The sequence below is a fragment of the Neovison vison genome, chromosome 12 (assembly GCF_020171115.1).
Source record: "Neovison vison isolate M4711 chromosome 12, ASM_NN_V1, whole genome shotgun sequence".
In the NCBI taxonomy this organism is placed as follows: domain Eukaryota; kingdom Metazoa; phylum Chordata; class Mammalia; order Carnivora; family Mustelidae; genus Neogale; species Neogale vison.
In genome coordinates, this window is record NC_058102.1 from 105,832,192 (window position 1) to 105,853,668 (window position 21,477).

General features: G+C 54.3%; 1 protein-coding gene across 5 annotated transcripts in view; it reads right to left on the reverse strand.

Moving 5' to 3' along the window:
• Positions 1 to 4,836: 4,836 nt before the first annotated feature.
• SLC6A13 (solute carrier family 6 member 13) overlaps positions 4,837 to 21,477 on the reverse strand; it is a 36,970-nt gene continuing 20,329 nt past the window's right edge. For all 5 annotated transcript variants that reach the window (XM_044227755.1, XM_044227754.1, XM_044227757.1 and 2 more), the window contains 11 exons: positions 19,750 to 19,834; positions 18,987 to 19,119; positions 17,936 to 18,070; positions 12,266 to 12,369; positions 11,259 to 11,383; positions 8,625 to 8,737; positions 8,171 to 8,308; positions 7,350 to 7,452; positions 6,772 to 6,872; positions 5,611 to 5,781; positions 4,837 to 5,266 (listed from right to left, as the gene is read on the reverse strand). In XM_044227755.1, coding sequence (XP_044083690.1) covers positions 5,144 to 5,266; positions 5,611 to 5,781; positions 6,772 to 6,872; positions 7,350 to 7,452; positions 8,171 to 8,308; positions 8,625 to 8,737; positions 11,259 to 11,383; positions 12,266 to 12,369; positions 17,936 to 18,070; positions 18,987 to 19,119; positions 19,750 to 19,834 — 1,331 coding nt within the window. In that variant the 3' untranslated portion in view covers positions 4,837 to 5,143. The remainder of the gene's footprint in view (positions 5,267 to 5,610; positions 5,782 to 6,771; positions 6,873 to 7,349; positions 7,453 to 8,170; positions 8,309 to 8,624; positions 8,738 to 11,258; positions 11,384 to 12,265; positions 12,370 to 17,935; positions 18,071 to 18,986; positions 19,120 to 19,749; positions 19,835 to 21,477) is intronic.

The following is a 21,477-nucleotide window of genomic DNA, read 5'->3' on the forward strand; positions in this document are numbered from 1 at the left end:
GTCAGACAAGACCTAAGTTTGAGCCTCTCCTCTGTTCTACTGGTCGGGTCAGCTAGGCAAGGGTGGAACCCACAGTTTTCCCATCTGTAAAAAGGACAAAACAAGGTCAACTTAACTTTTCACAATTAAAGACAATATGATAAATTGCTTCGGAGATTGTGGGGGGCTTCAGTAGGGGGTTGGAGGGTCAGTGGTGTCTGTTGTGTGTCCTCTGGAAGCGGGAGCAGGGTTGGTGTGGTGTCTGGTCCCCAGCAGCAACGATAAAGCTCTGGTGACCTCTCAGCACTAAGGCTCCTAGCTGGGACTTGTCCGATCACCCAGCCCACCATCAGTGACGATCCGGTATTTGTTGAATGAATTTGTGTGCCCCCTGCTCTGTGCTCAGTGAGATTATGCAGAGCGGGGTCCTCATCTCTGGTCCTGCACACGCCCCTCATGGCGCTGGGTGCAGGACTGTCCCACAGGTCATTCATTCAGAATGGCCCCCCAGGGCCTCTTTCAAGACAATGACGGTGATTTTTAAGCCCCAAGTGGTGTGGAGGGAGGGGAAGTTGTGGGGAGAAAGGGAAATTTCCCTCTGCATGAGCTTCCCCTTTGTATTTTCGACCTTCCCAGCAGGGCTGGGGTGTGAAGCGAGAATCTCAGTCTGTACTTTTCCATCAAGCAGACCCACTGGGTGCCTTGGAGGCCCCTGGCAGCATCTCCTGTGGGGTTCCCCAGCACAAGGAAGCCGGAGCGAGTCTCAGTTCTCAGACTCCTTGCCTCTGTGAAACCAGAAGGCAGACAGAGGGTCAGCCCTGGCAGAGCTGCCCATGGCCCCCAGCAGAATTCATACCACGGTTACCCCTGCGCTCAGCTGGGACAATGTCACCTGTGCTGCCGCATCTGTGGCTGCATGTTGGGTCCACCACGTGTCAGCCCTAGAGCCTCGTGCAGTGGGGATACCAAAGTCCATGAGATACAGGACAGCAGAGGCCGCTTTTCTGGAACAAAACACCCAGCCTCTCCACGAAGGGGAGCGAGAGGAAAGAGAATCACACTAGGCAGAGGGGAAATTTCCTGGTTCATTCATTCATTCATTCAAAAATGGCATTTCATGCCTACAATGTGTCGGGCTTTCCACAAGGACCTCGGGTTACACAGGGACAAGCAGTCTTATCTCCTCTCCTTTGCCCTGGAAGATAATAGCTGCCTTGTGGGCCCTGGACTCCTTTTGACTTTGAGCTCCCTTCTTCAAACCTGCAGCTTCCCACCCCTAGTGGGTATTCAGACCAATTGGTAAACTCTTGGAGGCTAGAGACCCCGTCTTTGCAAAAGGTAGGAAATCCCTGCATTACCTGGAAAGCTTTCCTAAGATGGTTTCCAAACTGGGATATGTCTGGAGACAAGAAGGAATATGGCTAAGTGACTCAGTTATCTTGCTGCTGTGAGAACCGTGAACCCCATAAAATGTTCTCCTCCCCCACCTTCATCTGAGCCCACGTTTTTGAGAGCCTGGCATGGAACCCGCTTCCTGAGCATCCAACTCTTTCTTGTCCCACTGCAGCGTCATTGTTTCCCAGACCAGAAATGTCTAAAGGATAGGGACGTGTTTCCCAATTCTTTGTTTCTGCCTTCAGCATTTAATAGAGTGCTGGTTCAGAGCAGGCACTGGATGTTTATTGTATGGATGGAAGGAAGGAAGGATGGATGCAAAGTGAGGGGAAAAAATTGACCCAGTTTTCCATTTTCTTGGAAAGGCGCTGCCCTCCCAGATTCAGGGGATAGATTAGGGCTTGGGGGACTCAGCTCCTGCATTTCTTGGACAATACTGCTTGTGTTGGGCAGGACCCTGGCACCCCAGGATGCAGAGTTACTCTGCGCCTACTTCTCTCTTGTCCACCACCCCCCAAATGCCTCGTTCAGGAAATTGGTAGCCTTTCTTCTGGGCCCAATGCCACTTGATGCCAGGGGCTGAGGAGGTCAGCAGACTGCCAAGATGCCTCTGAACTCTTCCTGGGCTTTTGTGTTTCATGGATGACCCAATGTTGTGGGCCTAGAGCATGGGGGGAAAAGGTGGATTTTCTCAAATGTGTCCCCATGGCAGCTCTCCCTACACTCTCCACTGGCCTCCAAAAACACACTGATCTAGGTCTTATTATTTCCATTTTATAGAGGAGAAAATGAAGGTTCAGAAAGGTGAACTGACCCAAAGTCACATAGCAAATAGGTAGGAGGGCTCGGACCCAAGCCAGGATGGCAAGCTTCTATAAAGGAGTGCACTGGGCTGACTGTGAAGCGTCTGAGTTGGTGCACATTTATCTGAGGGTGAGGAAGGAGGCGTGTGCGAGGTCTGCGGTGTGTGACCCAAGGCTCCAAGGCGGCCCGGTGGGCTCAGCGCCTTGTCGGTTCCTCCCTGTCTGCAAGGCCTCTGCCTGCAGCTCCAGGATGCTGTGTCGCTTCTCTCCATTCTATAATCACTTGCCCAGGCACCCCTGCACCTGCCTTTTAATTTTTTTATTGTCGTCGTTTTTGTTTTAAGATTTATTTATTTATATCAGAGAAAGAGCGCGCACGCGCAAGGAGGCGGGGGTAGAAGCAGAGGGAGAGGAAGCCTCAAGCAGACTCCATGCCGAGCGCTAAGCCACATGACCACGACTCAGGGCTCAAACCCACTATCCCGAGATCATGACCTGATCCGAGACCAAGAGTGGGACGCTTAACTGACGGAGCTACCCACACTCTCCTGAGCCTGCCTTTCTTCTCTAACAGGTGGGGCTGCTAGGTCAGAGAGGTCCCCTTTCTTTTGTGTCTTCCTCCTCGAAGAACCGCAGGATCCAGTTTCTGTCCTTCCAGGCAGAGAAAGCAAATGGGACAGATAGCAGCCCCTCCCCCACCATCTCCGTTAAAGCCAAGTGCAGGTATTCCTGCTCCAGTTCCCCACCCCGATGCTGACAAGTGGCTCTTCTCTCACACCTTTGCCTGTCCCCGCTCCCCCCCTAGAGCAGATCGCCCTCATTCATCCCCTCCAACTCGTTTAATGACCTCACACCGCTTGGCCCTGAATGACTGAAAGGGCTCTCACACCCATGACCACATTTGAGCCCTACAACAGGACCGGATTTAGGTGGGGGCACGGTATTCCCTCCGTCAGAAACACGCGAAGACTTCAGCTGCATGGGACTGCCACAAAGACAAGTTAGAGGCAGGTCAGGACTGGACCCTGCATCTCCTGAGCCTCGGGCCAATGGATTCTTTTCAGCCTGTATTAATGAATCTCCCACCTAGGATTCGAATAGCCATCACCGGACTGCAGGCAGGCATCCCCCTCCCTGGCCTCACAGCTGCTTGCAATTGTGGTCAGATGGCTGGCTGGAGAGCCAGCACACCCTCAGAATGGCCTTCCCAACCCCTGCCCACACCTAAACCAGCAGCCTGCTTCCCCATCCCTCCTTCTCATGGCATTTTGCTTTTCCCCCATAGCATCGGCCACAATTTGTCATTGCGGAAATGGTATCTATTTTGTACCATCATGAAGATAGCACAGTGTCACATCATGGTGTTCTGGAAACATCGTCAGATGGATGGAGACGCAGGTTTCCCTTGCACGTTTTCTCCTCCCACCTTATGACCGTGACTGAGCCTGGCGCACTCGGGAGATGCCCAGCCAGGCACGGTGCAGGAAGGAGTAGCCGACACCAACAAGCGGGAGGGTCGTGACCACTGACTTTGATAATTTCTCCAAACAGCAACAAAAAAAATCAAAACCTAAAGACTGGCAACGGTTTCAGCACACTTTCCCACTAACTGACCTGTAAAACAAACTAGGGAAATCACCCAGGAATACTGTCGTTAGTCCGCAGCTCTGAGATTCGCAGACGTTCCCCCAGACACCAGCAGAAGAACCATCTGAGCAGAGGTGGGTCAGGCAGACACCGAAGCCTCCACACGTTCAGGGAGAAAGAAAGCACCGTGTTCAGGCAGACACACACACACACACACACCCCAAGAGATAAGTGTGCCCCAGCTCCACACATAAAGGCTGCAGACACCACACACACACACACACACACACACCCCAAGAGATAAGTGTGCCCCAGCTCCACACATAAAGGCTGCAGACACACCCCCCAGGAAGGACAGGCGCTACCCACCACCTGGATCCTCTCTGCAGCCTGACCCTAAGAGGTCTTCCGCAGCTCTGGCCCAGACCTCAAGCCTTGGTTGTGGCAGTGCCGCCCCCTTGTGGCCACGTCCAGAGGTGCCGCCTCTGGCATCCGCCCTGAGCAGAAGAGCGAGGTGGTCCTGAGGAAGTAGGGTCCCTCTGCTGGCTGAGCTGGGGTAGGACCCGTTCTGCCAGGGCTGGTGGCACCTGCCGCCTCAGGTCTGAGGTCACTGCTGTCCCTCGGGTGCTCCGGTATCAGGACCTGGGCGGGTGTGCACGTGCACACACCGTTTTGGCAGGCAGGATCAGGGAGGTAGGGGGGCAAGGGGAATGTGAGGGGAAAGAAGCCCAAGCATCACGCTTTCCTCTTCCTTCCTCCAGCTAGGGCTCAGGTCTCCCTCATGCCCCCCTCCATTGCCCTGCGTATTCCGCGGAGCGGAGGAGGAGGGAAAGGGCTCCAGGGAGGTGAGAGCATGGATGGAGTGTGACAGACCCCTCTGGTGTGAGTGTCTGAAGATGGAGGGTCTCAGCTGGGTCCCACTGTCCTTTCCTTCTGCTCCTGGGCCACAAGAACTCAGGAAGAGGAGAGACAGGGCCGAGAGGGGGCAGAGGGGAGTACTCTACAGCCACAACTTTAAAGTGAGATGGTGCTCAAGGCAGCCAAAGCAGGAACCAGGCGGAACAGCCAGCAGTTGGTGGGAAGAACATGGATTTAATGGAATGAGACGTAAGAGGGACAGGGCTCCCGCTCCACCCACCAGCCCTCACCTGGCCTCCCAAGGCCTGTCTCAAAGGGGGCGCTCTTGATACTAGCATCTCACACCTGTTTGGCCAGCCCTGGAGCAGGAAAGTTCTGGAAGGAGGAGCCCAGCCCCAAGCAGATTCCAAACCATCCCCCTGTGTCTCATCTACCACAGGTGGAGGCGGAGATGCCCAGCGGAGTGGCTTCTGCAGCTGCCCCCAAGCCAGGCCCAGGGGCATGACCCCGGCCCCACGGCCCTAGCAGTGAGACTCTAGCTCTGTGAGTATGAGAAGCGACGTCCTGGGTGTGGCAGGGGCTGAGGGTTCTGCTCGCTTCCATCCAGGCAGGTCCTCAGCTGGGCACATGAGCTGGCGAATTCTCTGCAAGGCAAGTGGAGGTGGCTCTCGTGAGCTGGTGTCAGGGGCATGGCTGCCCACCGCCTTCATCAGCTCACCAGTGTCTGCCTGCCGCCACCCCCCTCGTCCCCTCCCCCCACACGTGCCCTCCAGGTGGCCGGGTGCCAACCCCCACGTCCCAGCCTGTGACTTGGAGGCATCAGTCTCTTTCTGAGAGTTGTAAGAACTCACTTTGTCCCTCCCCAGCAGCCTCTCCAGGCGTGGTGTCACCCCCGTGTCCCAACTCCTACCCTGGTGGATATCGGTCTATCCTCATGGGGCCCTATGCCATCGTCTCGTGTTCCTGTCCCTCCCCACAAACCCCCTACCTCTCTGAAGGAGCCCTTGAGGGTCCCAAGTTTATAGAAGCTCCAGGCGGGAATGCAGACCATGGAGGACAGAGCCAGGAACCAGCCCAGGGCATCACCCCACCACGGGTACGTGTACTTTTTGTTGTAGGTCAGCGGAGTGTACTTGATCAGAGAGAAGAGGAAGGTGGCCTGAGGAGGAGAGGAGAAGAGAAAGGGGCTGGGAGAGCAGGAGCCTTGTGCTCTCCACACCCCCTGGAGGAGCTGGCAGAGATCCTTCACTCTGCAAGCCTGGACTGGCCTCCAGGCTCATCTGGGTCAATCAAACCCAAACCCCCAACCACACTCTACTCAAAATTCACACCTTCTCAACAGAACATCCAGGGCGCCTCCCCTCTCCCTGCAGGGCCCTGTGCCCCTGTGCACCTCTACCAGAGCTGGCCCTCAGTTAGGAAATGGTCATGAGGCTGCTAATGTTTTCAGGTGCTTAAGGCTCCAGCACCATAGGTGAGGCTGCAAGGGCCTCAAGGGCAGGGGGTCGTGCCTCCTTCCCCCTGGGCCACATTTACACCCTGTGCCCCGAAGTGGGCACTTGGGGAGCAGCAGACATACAAGATAAAGCCCCAGGAGGCAGCACCCCGGGGCTTACTTCTCAGAATCTGCAGCCAAGCTGCTGGGCTTGATCCCAGCTCACTGCTATTTCCTCGCTAAAGCAAATGGCTGACCCTCTTTGGCTTCAGCTTCATCCATAAAATGAGTATGAGAGTAATTCTTCAGGCAGTTCTTGTGCAGATCAAGTGGGTTAAAACGTGCAAAGCACCTTATTCCTGGCACAAAGTGTGAGCTCTGTAATGGTGTTCTTATAATTGCTGTGGTTACTAGTACACCACAAGCAGCCCAATGCCCTTGGGTTGCTGTCCTGCCTGTGACGTTCAACTCACACCGTGGGGTTGGTCAAACCATCTGGCAGCTCTGGACCTCGGTTTGACCTTCTGTGAATTGGAAAGGAAGCATCTACCTTGCTAACCATTTTCTAGAATCCAACAGGAGGAGGAGTGAAAATGTAAAATGATTTTCATCCCCGTGGAGAAGTGCCCTCTTGAGCTAACAGCCTACCTACCCTCCTACCACCACCATTTCTCTTTGCCTTCATGTCACTTCACCTCTGAGGGGTTCTCTTACCGTGCACACAGCTGGGGTGAGGAAGAGCCAGCAATATTTGATAAGAGGCCATGGTCTGTATCCAATCATATCTTCAATGTTGTCATAGAAGCGCCCGGCTCCTACCAGGAAGAAGAGAAGGAAGGAAATGGGGAGAAAGGACATTCTTCAGCATCCAAGGCACGGGCCAGATGGGCAAGGACCAAGAAATAGAAGATAACATGGTTGTCTTTCCAATGACTGCTGGGAGGCGCTCTTCCCCAGGGATTCATAGGCATACATGGCAGGGGCCAGGCCTTGGCATAGCAAAGACAATGACTTTCTGATCGTCAAGGTCAAGGGCTGAAGAGGTTTGGCTAGGACAGGCTAGGACGGGCCCACTCGGGGCAGTCTGGATGCGGCCATGACCAGGAGGGTGCCGAAGCAACCTCCGGAGGGCCCTTCCAATGGTAGCGATTTAGGATTCTTTAGATTTTTGAGGTCAAGCAGAGGGGGAGTTCCAGGAAAAAGTGTGTGAGAACAGCAGATGACTCTTAGTCCAAGGGCCATGAGGTGGCGGTGAGCCCTGGGATTAGGCCCCGGGGGGGAGGGTCACTCACCATAGACCCAGGCCACACACAGGGACTCAAAGATGGCCACAAACAGGAGGCACATGCCACTGGCAGCGTAGTAGTCAAAGAGTTGAAATACGTACATACCGCCCTGCCGGGAGAGAGAACAGACCAGAACTGTATCCGGAGGAAACAGACAGATTTACCCACCCTGGCCTCCAGCCTCACACCCACAGGCACAGAGCAGACCTGGTGATCATGGGAGACAGATATTAAAACAGAATATAGTTTGTGAGCTGGGAGGCACTAGGGCCAATAGGAGACAATAAATTTTTTTTTATTATTTTCAGAGGGAAGATAGATAAAACAGACGGCTATTGTTAGCTCATCCCTGAGAACATTTAGGGATTGACCCAGAAGTCCGAGACGACGTGTGTACTTTTTGGCGGAGGATCAGGACAGAGGCCATCATCAGTACTGTGAAGACGACAAACTCCATCTCCTTCCTTCTCCCTTGAGACAAAACACAGAATAGCACCCATCCCCAGGGCTCCCTTTCTGCCTTTGAAGTCTTTCCCGGGAACGTGGTTCAGCTGCCTGAGAAGTCATGGGAGCTTGCTGGAGAGGCCATTTTTCCTAACCCAGAACTTCCTGACCATCCTTCTCATACCTCTTAGCTTACCGTGGAGCCAAACCACCCCTCAGCCGCCCCCAGAGGTGGGTGGCTGGTGTTCCCAGGGCAGAGGAAGGCCTCACCTACTTGGTGCTGGCTGTGGCTGGGAAGGGACGGAGTCCCAGGGCCCTGAAGCCCGGGAGCTTGGCTTCTCCTCCTCCCCCGGTCCCCACCTCCACAGCTCCCGGACCCTCACCTCTGTGAGCATGACGAGCCCGACAAAGAAGGAGGTGACAGACACGCCCAGAATGAGGAGCTCCCTCCGGTTCTTCTTGCGGAATACACGGGGGTACATGTCCACCAGCGCCGTCACCAGGCTTTCTACGCACACAAACTGGATGAGAGGGCAAAAGGATTGGAGGGAAAGAGAGCGCCCAAAATACGCTGCTGCCGTCAGCCACCTCTGGCTTCTTGCTCCCAGGCTCAGCCCTGCCCCGGCGCTCGAGTACCCGGCACCGTCCTGGTGTGCTCAGGTCTGGACCTACCCTGCAGAGTCCCCCTTGGTCCCTAGACGGGCCTCCACCTGAGACATTCACCCGGTCCCCAATTTTCCTAAGGTCCCTCGGGACATCGGGCTCAACCTCCTGTCCACGTCTTCCCATCCTCCACCGCAACATCCACTTATCTCTCGCACGACCGCTTCTTGATACCTGGCTGTCCAGTCCCAGGAGGACGACCATGAAGAAGAAGCAGCAGGCCCAGAGAGGAGAGAAGGGCAGCATCACCACGGCCCGGGGGTAGGCGATGAAAGCCAGGCCAGGGCCTACAGCAAGGAGCAGAAGAACACGGCCCAGTGCCTGGGCTGCCTCCAGACCACATGAGATCCCAAGGCTGCCCGGTGCGGGTCATGGAATCACAGGAGCCAGAGGAAATCTCGCCCCCAAGTTACCATCATCGCCCCCACCTAGCCTGGGAGAAGCCATCCCAACCTCCACCTGGTGCCCATATCTCCAAGGCACCCCCCACTGTGTTCTTGTTGGCAGGAACAGAGCAGAACCTCCTAGAAGCTGTGGTTGTAAGGGGCTTTGGGAGACATAGAGGGGGAAGATCACCTGCATTTCCCAGATCCTCAGGCCTCACTCTTGGGATCTACTGCCCCAAACCAGAGGTTTCACCCTTAAAAAGAGCTCAGAGGCCAGGCAGGCCGCGTACATTTGTTTGTTTGTTTGTTTTAAAGATTTTTATTTTATTTGAGAGAGAGAGAGATCACAAGTAGGCAGAAAGAGAGAGAGAGGGAAGCAGGCTCCCTGCCGAGCAGACAGCCCAACTTGGGACCAGATCCCAGAACCCTGAGATCATGACCCGAGCCGAAGGCAGCAGCCCAACCCGCTGAGCCACCCAGGCACCCCGGCCACGTGCATTTGTGCTGCTGACCCAGAGTCAAATGAGCGCAGGCGGGAGCTGATGAGACCTGCCGCTGTCATGACTCCACCACGGCAATCGGCGAGTTCTTTCTAGAAGACACTCCCGAAGAAAATACCTCCAAGGACTAGATTGAGCCCGGGGCCACCAGTCTGCCACCTCTGCACCCAGAGCCTTTTCTGTCGTTCAGAAAAGGCTAGGAGTGACCGGGCATTCATTTCAGAGTACCACTGACGTAACAGTCTCTCAAATCAGCTGGCTCAGATGACGGGAGCTGATACACCTGCCCATGCCTGGCTTCATCCAACAGAAGCTTCCTCGGAGAAACAGTATGACTAGGATCTTGGATGGTCGTTTACCTCCTCGAGCCCCCACTCACCACACTGGAGAGATGGGGATAATCCCAGTCCCGCCTCAAAGCTTTCCATCGCTGGTGCAGGCAAACTGCTTCCTGCAGTGCCTGGCATTGAGCAAATGTTTTATAAAAGTGAAACAATACCGGGATGCCTGGGTGGCTCAGTCAGTTAAGGTTAAGCGTCTGCCTTTGGCTTGGGTCATGATCCCAGGGTCCTGGAATCGAGTCCCACATGGCGGGGGGTGTCCCCGTAGGGAGCCTGTTTCTCCCCTATGCCTCTGCCTGCTGCTCTGCCTGCTTGTGCTCGCTCTCTCTGACAAATAACTTTTTAAAAATTCTATTTTAAAAAAGTGAAAAAATATCGGGTTTCCTAAGAATCAGTGATGTTAGTTCCCAGTGCTTGGCCCTCTGTGTAACAGGGCACGCTTGGGAAGGCCATGATGGAACACTGTCTTGAGGCAGAGGGCAAAAGGGTATTCCTCAAGAGTAGGGAAGGGCAGGAGATATTGACAGCTCACTCAGGTAGGGGACTGGTTCTTGATTAAAAGCAACAATAGGGGCCGCCTAGGTGGCTCAGTGGCTTGAGCCTCAGACTCTTGGTGTCAGTTCAGGTCCTGATCTCAGGGTCCTGAGACTGAGCACCCCCCACCCCATGGGACTCCGCACTCAGTGGGGAGTCTGCTGACAGTCTTTCCCTCTGCCCTCTCCCCCCACTTGTGTGAGCACTCACACACTCTCTCTCTTTCTCTGTCTCTCTCTCAAATAAATCTTTTAAAGAATAAAATAAAGCAACAACAGGGGCACCTGGGTGGCTCAGTCAGTTGAGTGTCTGCCTTCAGCTCAGGTCATGATCTCAGGGTCCTGGGAAGGAGTCCTGCATCAGGCTCTGGGCTCAGAAGGGAATCTGTTTGAGATTCTCCCTCTGTCTCCCTCTGCTCTCCGTCCCTCCCCCTGCTCATGCTCTCTCTCTCTCTCTCGCTCTCGCTCTAAAATAAATAAATAACTCTTTTTAAAAAATAATAAAAAATATAAAAGCAACAACAACCGTATTTTGTTAAATACAGCATGGTGAAAAGGAGGAAACTCCACGCCAACATAAACTTATCTTCCAGATACATTTTGGAGGGGGCAAAACAAGACAAAGGACAGAACAGCATCTATAGTTTTCTATCAGTTGGTTTTCTAGAAGGGGGGTTAAGAGATAGAAATAGTACTACGTGCTCAGCTTGTATGAATGTTCACATACGTGCGTATGTGTATGTGGGCCTTTCTCTTCTCACAGATGCCTAAAATGCTTCTGCAAGGAGAAACACGAGCCTGACCATGTTGGCTGCCTCCAGGGTAAGGAAGTGGAGGCCAGGTGTGGGCAATGCTCCTCATACACCCCTCTGCCCTTTGAAGCTGGGGTGAGTGTGGATGTGCTCCCCCAGGTCTTCCCAGGGACACGGCCACCGAAGAGTGAGCACCCCAGGGTAGGTGACATTAGAAACGTGTCCAGACCCCAGTTGGCAAAGGTTCAAACAAAGCTCCCAGAACCCAGCCCTGGCACGCAGCCCAGAGCACTCACCAGACTCGGCCACCTCAGAGATGGGCACCCCCTGTTCCTGGGACATGAAGCCTAGGACGGAGAAGATGGCAAACCCGGCCACGAAACTGGTGCCACTATTGAGGAAGCAGAGGGCGATGCAGTCCCTGCGGGGCAGGCGGGAGACAGAGATGGGTCGGGTCAGCACGAGGATGCCAGCAGGAAGCCCCTCAGGTGGGCAGACAGCCTCAGCCCTGCACGCGGGCCAAAGGGGGGCTGCCAGCAGGATCCCGACGAGCATCCCAGGCCTGGGTTCTGCACCCCCACACACACCCCTCAATCTATTAGCTAAGACTTGGACTCAGTCACAGCGGTCCCAGAAGAATAAGGTTCTAAGGAAGTAATATACTCATCTAAAAATTAGGAACTGCTGCAGAGCTTCCCCCCTCCCCCCTGCCCTATTGCCACCAGCCCTCTCAGGACGCTTCCACTCAGACACAATTCAGTCTGGCATGCTAATGTGGAGGCTATGAACATGGGCAATCCCAAGCAACATGTGATTCTCATCCCCCAAATCTGATTTTGAAAGACGGGACTTGATTTTTTATTTTTTATTTAGCTTGAACTTGGCTGAGATGCTCTGATATGAAGCCAGGAGGCTGGAGGCATCCCTTGGACAAGGGAGGCATGAGATGGGGAGCAAAAAGGTAAAAGTAGGTGAGGGTTCAGCGTTGGCTGGGGCAAATGAGGCTCCACTGCACTTCCCAGGTTCAAGCCCACAAACCTCTCCATTAGCCAGAGGGCTGGACCCCGTGGTGGCTTCCCAGCCAACCACAACCCCCCCAGCCTTTGGAGGAAATCCCACTGCCCATGCTATCCTTGGCTCCCCTTCAGCAACTGGTGGCCCTGGGGCACGGGAAAGTGGGGGTGAAGAGGGGTGGGGGAAGGCAAATCCATGAGCTGCTGCACCCTTCAAAGCACCCAGACCTAGCACACTGGCAGGGCAGGGGAGAGGCGGGACGGGGGCCAGGCCCCACCCCTCCAATCACCTGTAGCAATTGTTGTTGTACTTGTTGTAGCTTCCCAGGGCGGTGAGGCACCCCAGACAGATGGCGAAGGAGAAGAAGATCTGGGTGCCCGCATCCATCCACACCTACACAGGGAAAAGGCAAGAACGTTGCACCCCAGGAAAGCCAGGCTGTCAGGGCTCCATGGCGCACACAGGCCTGTGGCTGAGCCGGGCGCTGGCTAGCAGTGGCTCAGCCTGCAACCCGACTATCCCAATAGGCCCCCGGAGGGCATTTCTTGGGCACTACCAGAATGGCGTGGGCACTAGGCTCTGGGAGAAGCCTGGAGGACCCAGGGAAGAGGAGTCTGGGAAAGACTTCTAGGACTAAGCCAGGCCTGGCACCAACTTTCCGCAACAGAAATAAGGTCCTGGTTCTTCCCCTACTTTCTCCCTTCCTGGGTCCTCCTCGCAACGGGGTTGGAAGGAACCCAGAGGACAGGATCTCTGGACCTAGGGGGTCCTTCATATCAGCGCCATGGCGAGAACATATCTTTGCCCCGCGCCCCTCAAAGTCCTCTGTCTGGAAAGCAGAAAGAGTCATCCTCAGCTCACAAAAGCAAGAGGCTGAACAGGAATGCGCGTGCTGTGTACTCCTTGGGGGGAAGAGCTCTGCGGCTAAACCCAGGGCCGGTGAGGACCATTATTGTCTCAGCTGGCCGAGCTGGCCCGGACGTGTTATGATTTAGATTTAACAGCTACAATAACATCCCGAGGAGAAAGCACATCAAGGCGAGCAGGACTGGGCAACCCTGCTGATCTGCAGGAGGTGGGGTCCCTGGGCCACAGACCCTTCCCAGGTGCCTCCTGTCTTCAGAGGATGCAGCACCACAAGGGAACACTAAGCTACGGGCGCAGAAAACACTGGGCCTAACCTTTCTGGGGTCCCCATTTCTTGCCTTTGCCTCGCCCTCTGCTAACAGCCCCCAAACACACCCCTGCTTTCCTTCCTTTCATGTCAAGCTCCCAGTACCCACATCCACCAAAGCCTCAGCTGCTGGCCTGCCTCTCCCTGCTTCCCTGACCGTCACCACCGCCCCTGGCCTCCCTCACGGTCTTGTCACACGCGCCCCTGCTAAACTGCCCATTTCTCCCAGCACTGGGGTGGGTCCCGGGGACCCAATAGCAAGCCCTAGTTGTGATGTCAGGTCTCTAGGACTTAAGAAAACTGCAGAAATCTGCATTATTTTCAGAGCTTCCTGAATGATCCTAGTGTCAGCCGGAGGCGGGAATCCCCGCCCTACAGGCCCTGAGAACCTGCGCCCGGAACCTGCCCAGGGCACCCACTCCTCTCGTTGTATTCCACTTTTGTGGGATGCGGGGCAGAGTGGGGAAAGACGGTGAAGAAAAAGGGAGACCATCTCTGGGCTCCTATCCCTTCTGCTCACTGTGAACCCCATCCCCACAGAGGCTGTGAAGAGAGTCACCTCAGGAAGTCAGTGACTACGGGTCCCTCTGTTCTGTTTCATTCCTTCTCACTGGGTTACTGGTGGGACCCTGCGGCCGGAGGCTCTGAACTTGGGCAAAGGTCTGACCCAGGCCCAGAGAGGGAAGGCTGGGAGACACCGCTCTCTACCTGGGGGCCCACAACCACCAGCCCAGGTGACCGCTCCCCAGTGGGCCATCCAGGAGATAGCCCAGGAGCCTGACCAGCGTTGGGTCTTGGAAGTTTTCTTCCCGGGCCTGGCAGTGCCCGTGAGTTACCGGGGAAACTCTCCGCTGCCCTCAGAGACATTCTGCGGCTCCCCACACGTAAGCAGGGGCCGCAACCCCCATGGTGATGAAGTTTCATGAACTTGGCCTTGGGAAGAAAAAATAAGAAAGATTGTGACTTGGCAGTTCACCCTGCCCTGAGGGGGACAGACTACGACTGGGTTGGGGGCAGAGGTTAATGAGAACAGAGGAAAATGCAGCAGGAGGGCTGGGAGTTCAGAGGGTGAGGGTCAGACCTGGAGCCCCTGACTCAAACCCGCTCCCCAGCAGCTTGGCAAGCCCCTGGCTCTTGGCCCAGCTGTGGCTTGACAAGCCTGCTGGGATGGGGAGAAGAAAGGGGTCAGAGGAAGGGCCGTAGGAACAAGTAGAGCTGGCTGTTCTGTTCCCCACCACAGGCGACCTGCTCCTTGACCACGCCAGCAGTTCTGGTTTCTAAAACAAAGCCCCAGTGTGTCTTTGGCTACGACAGGAGACTGATCAAGAATAAAACAAGTGTGAGAAACACCTGGTTGAGTGTGGGCAAAAGGAGAGCGAGGTCTTTGCGGGGGGCAGAGGACAGAGACCTCTAAGTCCCAGGTAGGAGGTTTTCGACTTTGAGCTCAATCCCAAGGATGATTATGTTCACTATTTTTAGGAAGGCACTAGTGTGTAATGGAAAAAGCCTGGGCTTCGGAGTCGCGCTGAATTGGGTTCAACTCTTAACTCTATTAATTCCTAGCTGTGTGATCTTGGGCAAGTCCCTTAACCTGTCCGAACCTCACTCTTCTCCTCAGGGAAATGGGTACAATAAGAAATAAAATAATATATGCAAAATCCTCAGCACATAAATAAGTATTAGTTCCCTGTCCCACCTTCTGGAATAGTGAAAAGCAGCCCTGAAAACTTTCACATTCATACTCTTTGGAAAATGTATATCATGGTCATCAGGACAGCAGACTCCGTAAGACCACTTCATAAAACCCAAGCTCCCCCGCGTGCTAGTTCTTGTGGATTTGGGGCAAATTTCTTAAGTTTTCTACGCTTGAGTTTCTTCTTTTGTAAGATGAAGCCGACAGGCATTCGTGGGGCTGCATGGGGGCTCCCCAGCGTCACGCCCTCAGTAAAAGTGCCTGGCAAACAGTTAGCACATAATAAATGTGTCAGCTCCTGCTGCTCTTTGTGGTTACTGTGGTTACTTCCAAAAGGAAACTCGCCTTCCAGTGATCATGAGGTCGCATAGAAGTCAAAATAAAAAGACCCACTCTAATCAATGTTCTAACCACCTCCCTAAACAAGCCCTTCATTAGAAGAGCTTAACGTTGAGATTTCAAAGGTTCCAAGAAGGCTCTTTGGACACCCTAAGTCCCTATCCATCTACCGAACAAAGGCAGCAGAACAAAGGGCCAGGCAAGGGAAAGAAAGGACTGCCCAGGTCTCTAGGAGCCCCTCCCGCGTGTGAAAGGGATGAGCCCCAGGGAACACCGGGAGGGGCAGTGACCTGCTGGACTTGCAGCAAGCCTGGCAGGAAGAGAGGAGGGAGCCAGATGAACCCAGCATTGTCTCTGCCCACCTCCCCGCACCCAGACTGAGTGCTTGGCAGACAGAGATGTCTTTGGTCTTTGTGTTGGCTGGCAGGAATTTCGCACCTTTCTCAAGGGCCAGGCAAATGCCAGTTGGAATTCTCACACTTCCTGGGAAGTGCCAACTACATTCAATTAGGGTTCTGGCAGGGCCATCACACCTGCGGGCTGCTGCTCTGTTCATAACAGAGGCCTGGCTGCAGCCAGAGATGGGGACCCACGGGCCAAGAAGGCTGCTGGGAAGCACAGACCAAGTTTGGCTCTGGAAACATCTCCCTCCTCATGGCCTCAGGGGACGTGGAAGGCACATGTTCTCTGCGCAGCCTACAGCTGGCTGGAGTGGGAAGGGTGGTATCCTGGATGGCAGCGAAAAGAGGTTCTACTCCCCGCAGTGACCCAGACACAGAATCAGGCCTTGTTAACGCTCAGAGTTAAAGGCCATCTGGTCCACCTCCTTTGCGTTTGCTGGAACAAACGTGTCACGTAATAAATAGATGTTGAGTAAACTTTTTGCTGAATGAATGAGCTTTGAGAAAAACAAAGAAGAGCAGATGGGGACTTTGCCCTCAAGAGATCATAAAGCATATGGGATTTGTCATCATTCGGACCCAGATTCCAGCTGCAAATGTGAGAATGAAAAATGCATTAAGCTCTCTAGGCCTCCCTCTCTTATAAAATGGGGTCACCTCACTGATCAGCCTTGAGGGTTAGCTGTGACACTGCACGTAATGATGATAGGACATAGTTAGGGCTCAGTCACTGTTGACTATAAACGCTGATCAGAACAAATGAGGCATTGATCACTGAAGCCAAAAATCTGTTCAAGAAATACCAGAGCCCTCCTTCCCGTTTCTCTTCCGGCCTCCCTGCCCGTCTCCCTGCCTGAACACGGGCTTCTCCTTCCAGCCCAACCGCCCAGATGAAGGCAGACAGCAGCTTAGCCCCTGGTTCATCCCTCTGCTCTTCCAGAACAACACTGGAGCCCTCCTGCCCACGAGACCCAAGCCAGCCTTTCTACCCCGACCTTCAAAGCTGGTCCTCACACCCTCGTACTTGCCACGACCCACAACACTTGGGCTCCAGAGACGTCAAAGGGCTTCCGAATCACAGAATAAAATTACACTTAGTTTGGCCAGCCCCTTACTTGCTGTGTGACCTTGGGCCTTGTTTTCTCATCTGTTCAATGAGGAGTTTTCCCTGGTTGATCTCTGGGGGCCTTTTAGCTTCAACGACCACAGTTCTACGCTTTGCTCCCTAGCCGGGCTACGGCCCATGTGCCTCGCGTGGAGATGAGGCAAAGGCAAGCTGCACCTCCACTGTGTCCAATAAACAGGGGAGGGAAGGATAAGCCCACAGCCTCCCAGATCGCTGAGCAGGACCTGGCACGCCAGGCTGCCAGGCTCCGCGAGAAGCTTTGGAAGACGAGTGCTCTGGCGACTTCTGGTCGCGGGCAGAACTCAGGATGGCAGGACTCAGCTCCGCCAGGGTGGCTGGGAACCGTGAGAAAAATGCAGCATCTGGATCCCGCCCCCACCCCCGCTCCAGGTCCTGCCCAGCAGGGACCTCAGCATTTGCAACGTGTGCGAAGCCATTGGCTGTTCTGGTCTCTTCTGTGCTGGGAGCCTCCCACCTTGTGTCTCCTCAGGGCCCCTTTCCAGACACAGAGAGCCCCTCCAGCACCCAAAGAGAGGGTGACCTCCGTGCCAGGGAGCCACAGCACATAGGCGGGGCACGTAGCTGGGCAATGCATTTTAGGAGCCCTGGGGTGGAGCTTACCCACGCTCCCCTCTGGCCCTCCACACCTCCTGGCTTTGCCAGCTTTTCAAAATGGCTGCCAAACAGGAGAAGATAAGAAACCTGTCAGCGGTGGCGGCTTTTCTTTCAGGTCCTGCTTTCCAAACCTCTCCAGGAAACAAGCAGCAGCACCCCCGGGGAGGGCCAGGCCTCAAAGAAGCTGACTGAAGCCCACAGGACAGGAGGGACAGGCAGGAGAGGAGGGAGGAGGCCGGGGCCTCTGGACAACTGATGGGAAACTCAACACCAACCCAGCTGGCCGTGGGAGGGGCTGGGGAACTGAGGGACCTTGGAATGGGCCACGTGGGCAGAGGGAAGAAACCAGAGGGGCTGGTGGAGGGGTAAGAAATCAAGCTGAGAACACCAATAGGAAAAGTGGGAGAGTGGAACAGGCTGGAGCCCCTGAGGACAAGGCCTGGGCTCCCTGGCGACTGCGAACCAAGCGGGGGACCACAGACAGCTGCTACCACGTGGCCAGAGACCCTCCCCCCTACGCCACCATATACGCCGCCACAGAATTTGGGCCAGGAGCAGGGAAAAAGCCTCCAGAGCCACGGGATGGCTGGCCCCTGTCTGTGGCTTCTTACCTGGGGATCCCACAGACGTGTGAGGTTGGGGTACAGGTAAAACTGAATTCCTCGGGCTGCCCCAGGCAGCGTCACCCCTCGAATTAACAGGACCACCAGCATGAGGTAAGGGAATGTGGCTGTGAAGTACACCACCTAACCAGAGGGCAGATGAAAGACAAGGAACCCGTGAGTTTGGGAGGAGGGACCCTGAGACCGACCAAGACCGAGACCGGCTACAGAGGCAGGAGGCGAGAGCTCCTCGCTCTGAGCACACAGAGGAGGTCAAGACAGTTTGTCTCCGCCCCCTCCTTCTCACCCCTGCAGCTGTTCCGGCTCCATCTGCCCTTGGCCCGAAGCCACAGCCTCCCCTAGCCCTCTCTCCCTCCAGCTTAACGCACCCACCTCCCCCTGACACGTACCCGGTAAATATCTGTTAAGTGACTGAATGAACTCGAGCATGCTCCGAGCAAAGGTGCTTAGATTTTTGGCAAGGGCTATCGGGTACCAAAAACTCTCTAACACGTGATCCCTGTCCTCACAGGGCTTACATGCTTAGCGCAGCTGGGCAGCCAGATCAGGAAGGAAGCCTTGTCAGAGGCCTCCAGGGCAAGAGTCCAGAAGAACTCAGAATGCCCTCTAATGCCTCATACACTCTATGGCAGAGAGTGCCCACCCCCAAGTTCTCAGGGTGGTTGTGGATCATTTTGAGATGAATGGTCTCAGTGGGATTCTTTTTCCAAAGAACAGTTGAATAAATCAGGGAGCCACGATGGGTGTTCAATTTGCAACGTGCCCCCACGTACGGCAAATTATAAGATCACGTTCCTTGGAAGTGTGCTTCCTGCCTCTCTCTCTCCCACCTTTCCATTCCATTTCCCCACATACCAGAGTGCACAGGAATGAAGCAAGGAGAGGCCCAGAACCAAGGGAGCCACATTCAATCTTGAGGGGCTCATTCCCTCCCATCCCCAACCAAGTTACAGCTCTGGGAGCTCCTGGGTGACTGGGCCGCCAGGAAGGGCAAGGAGTCCTGGGAAGAGAGAGGGGCCAGGAGCTCTCCAGCATGGACCTTGCCCGTGGACTTGACCCCCTTCCAGATGCAGAAGTAGCAGATGACCCAGGCGAGCAGGAGGCACAGGGCCAGCTCCCAGCGCAGGGCCCCCAGGTCATGGATGCCATCAGAGATCTTCAGGACCCGCCTCCTGGGGAGAGAAGGTTGGGCTGGGCTCCACCTTTGCCCCTAGCCTCAGTTTTGTGGCCCACGTGTCTCAGGCAGCAGAGTCATGCCTGCAGGCTCTCGTCCAAAGGCTCGTCAGCTCTTTTCGCTCAGATTCACAAGGCTCTCCTTTGCCCAGAGATGGGGATAGATAGCAAGGGAGACAACTAGAAACTGTTCCCAAGTAAGTGTGGTCTGGGAGGCAGAGCACCAATTTAACCTTGATAGGGAGGGGCAAACACATATCTTCCCAACCAGGGTTTCAGGATGTGTTGATGTTAGGAATCACCAGGTGAACATGGATGTGAGGGAGGGGGGCTAGGAGGCAGCCTACACACAGCTGCAGGGCAGAGGGAAGTAGGAGTGTCCACACACGCACGTGTGCCATCTAACATGGGGGTGGGGGTGGGGGGGAGGGAAGGCAGGTGTGGCCTAAAGAAAGTTGCAAAATTCTCATCTCTGAAACCCATTCTGCATTAATCACGAATACAAGCCCAGCAGGGGGCAGGGGGTCAGGGGAAGCCACTTAGGTGACAGGGCCACCACATGAGCTCATCCCTATGCCCTCTTTTCCAACACACAGCCCACACTGGGATGGGGAGAGGGCCTCACTTACTCCCAGAACTCGATGACAGGAGAGGTGGCATTCTCAGAGGTCACATTCAGGGAGCCATTGGTCCTCTGGAACTCTACACAGTATTCTACCCGTGGGTCCCAGGGAAGGAAGCAAGAGAAAGGTCATTCACTATTTGATATGGCCAGAGAGAGGGGTGTGAAATTATAGGGCAATGGGAAGGAAGGGATCTGGAAGGAACCAGGCTGAAGTTGTCCATACACAACATCCTCGAACACAGGTAACTTCAACAAGCTTACTGCGCCTTCTCCCGCATGACTTCACGGGTGGGTTTCTAAATGTCTGGGGACATACTCTTACTAAAGCATCATAAGATGGGATCACGAAGGGAGCTCTGCTTCTGCCTTCTTCAAAGTTTGCAAATATTTCTAGGTCATTGCCTTGTATGAAGGCACAATCTCTGAAGGATAATAACGCTTTCTAGGGAAGACATGTAGCGGAGTGGCCAAGAGTTCAGATACAAGGTCAGAAAGTTCTGGTTCAAATGCTGACCCTCTGGTCTTTTGCTGTGTGGCTCTCTGATGTCACTTCGCTCGACCCTAGAATGCACATAGTGATACCCAGTTGTGAGACTGATGGGGGACTAAATGAAAACCTGAGTATAAAGGCCCAGTAAGTAGCGGCTCTTAATTATTTGTAAATGACCTTGGAGTTTCACGATGGGGGGTGTGTGTGGCTTGCATTCTTTTTTTACGTTGTGTTAGCATAATAATTGTAGAAAACTTTAAACCAGATAGTTTCCCCCCGTTGTACACATGGAGAAAGGGAATCTTCTTAGAAATGGCCTGTCGCAGGTCAAGAATTATTGACGGAAGGCTGGAATCCAGCTCAGCAAGTTGTATGCCTTACCTCCACAACACCTGCCATTACATATGTTCTCATTACGGCCACCTGTGGGTCCCTACCATTTTGTGGCTCCTCCGCTGCCCTCTGCTTCCTACCCTTGCCTCCCTCGTGCAATGTCCACACAGCAGCCAGAATGATTTTGTTAAAATTGAAGTAACTCTACATCACATCCGTGACATAAAACTCTCCAATGAGCTTCCCACCCCACGCAGAGAAAGAAGATATGACCCCTATAATGGCCTCTGAGGCTCTTTTCAATCTACCACCATCATGTCTGACCTTGTCCCCTGGGGGGAGTCCCCACTGACCTGCTCTGGCCATACCTGCTCCAGCCACACCCTGCTGTTCCCTGGATGCTATAGGCACAAGGCCACGTCAGGGCCTTTGCACTGCAGCTGACTCCCTACCACCCCTCCTTCAGAGCACAACTCCTGTGTCATCTCAGTAAGGCCTTTCCTTATGACCCTATTGAAAATGACAACTGCCACCCCTAAAACTCCCAATTCCTCCTTCCCGTTATATGTTTCTCTCTAATCCTTCTTCTAACATAATACATATTGGGCATTTAATTTTGTTTACAGTCTGTGTCTCGCCATTAGGACAAAACCTCCATGAGGGCAGGGACCCTTGCATGCCTTATCATAACCCCAGTGCTTAGAACAGAGCCTGGCAAAGGGTAGGAACTCAATAAATATCTGTTGAATGAATGCCCATGGGGTCTTCTTTCCACAGAACCCTCTCTCTCCTTGAAGCTTTGGCTTGCCCAGAAAAGTGGTGTTTCATTTGACAGGATGGGATGCCCTCTGCTACAAAAGATGCTAGGCTCTGAGTAAAACCAGACTCACTAGGAGAAATGTCAAAAAT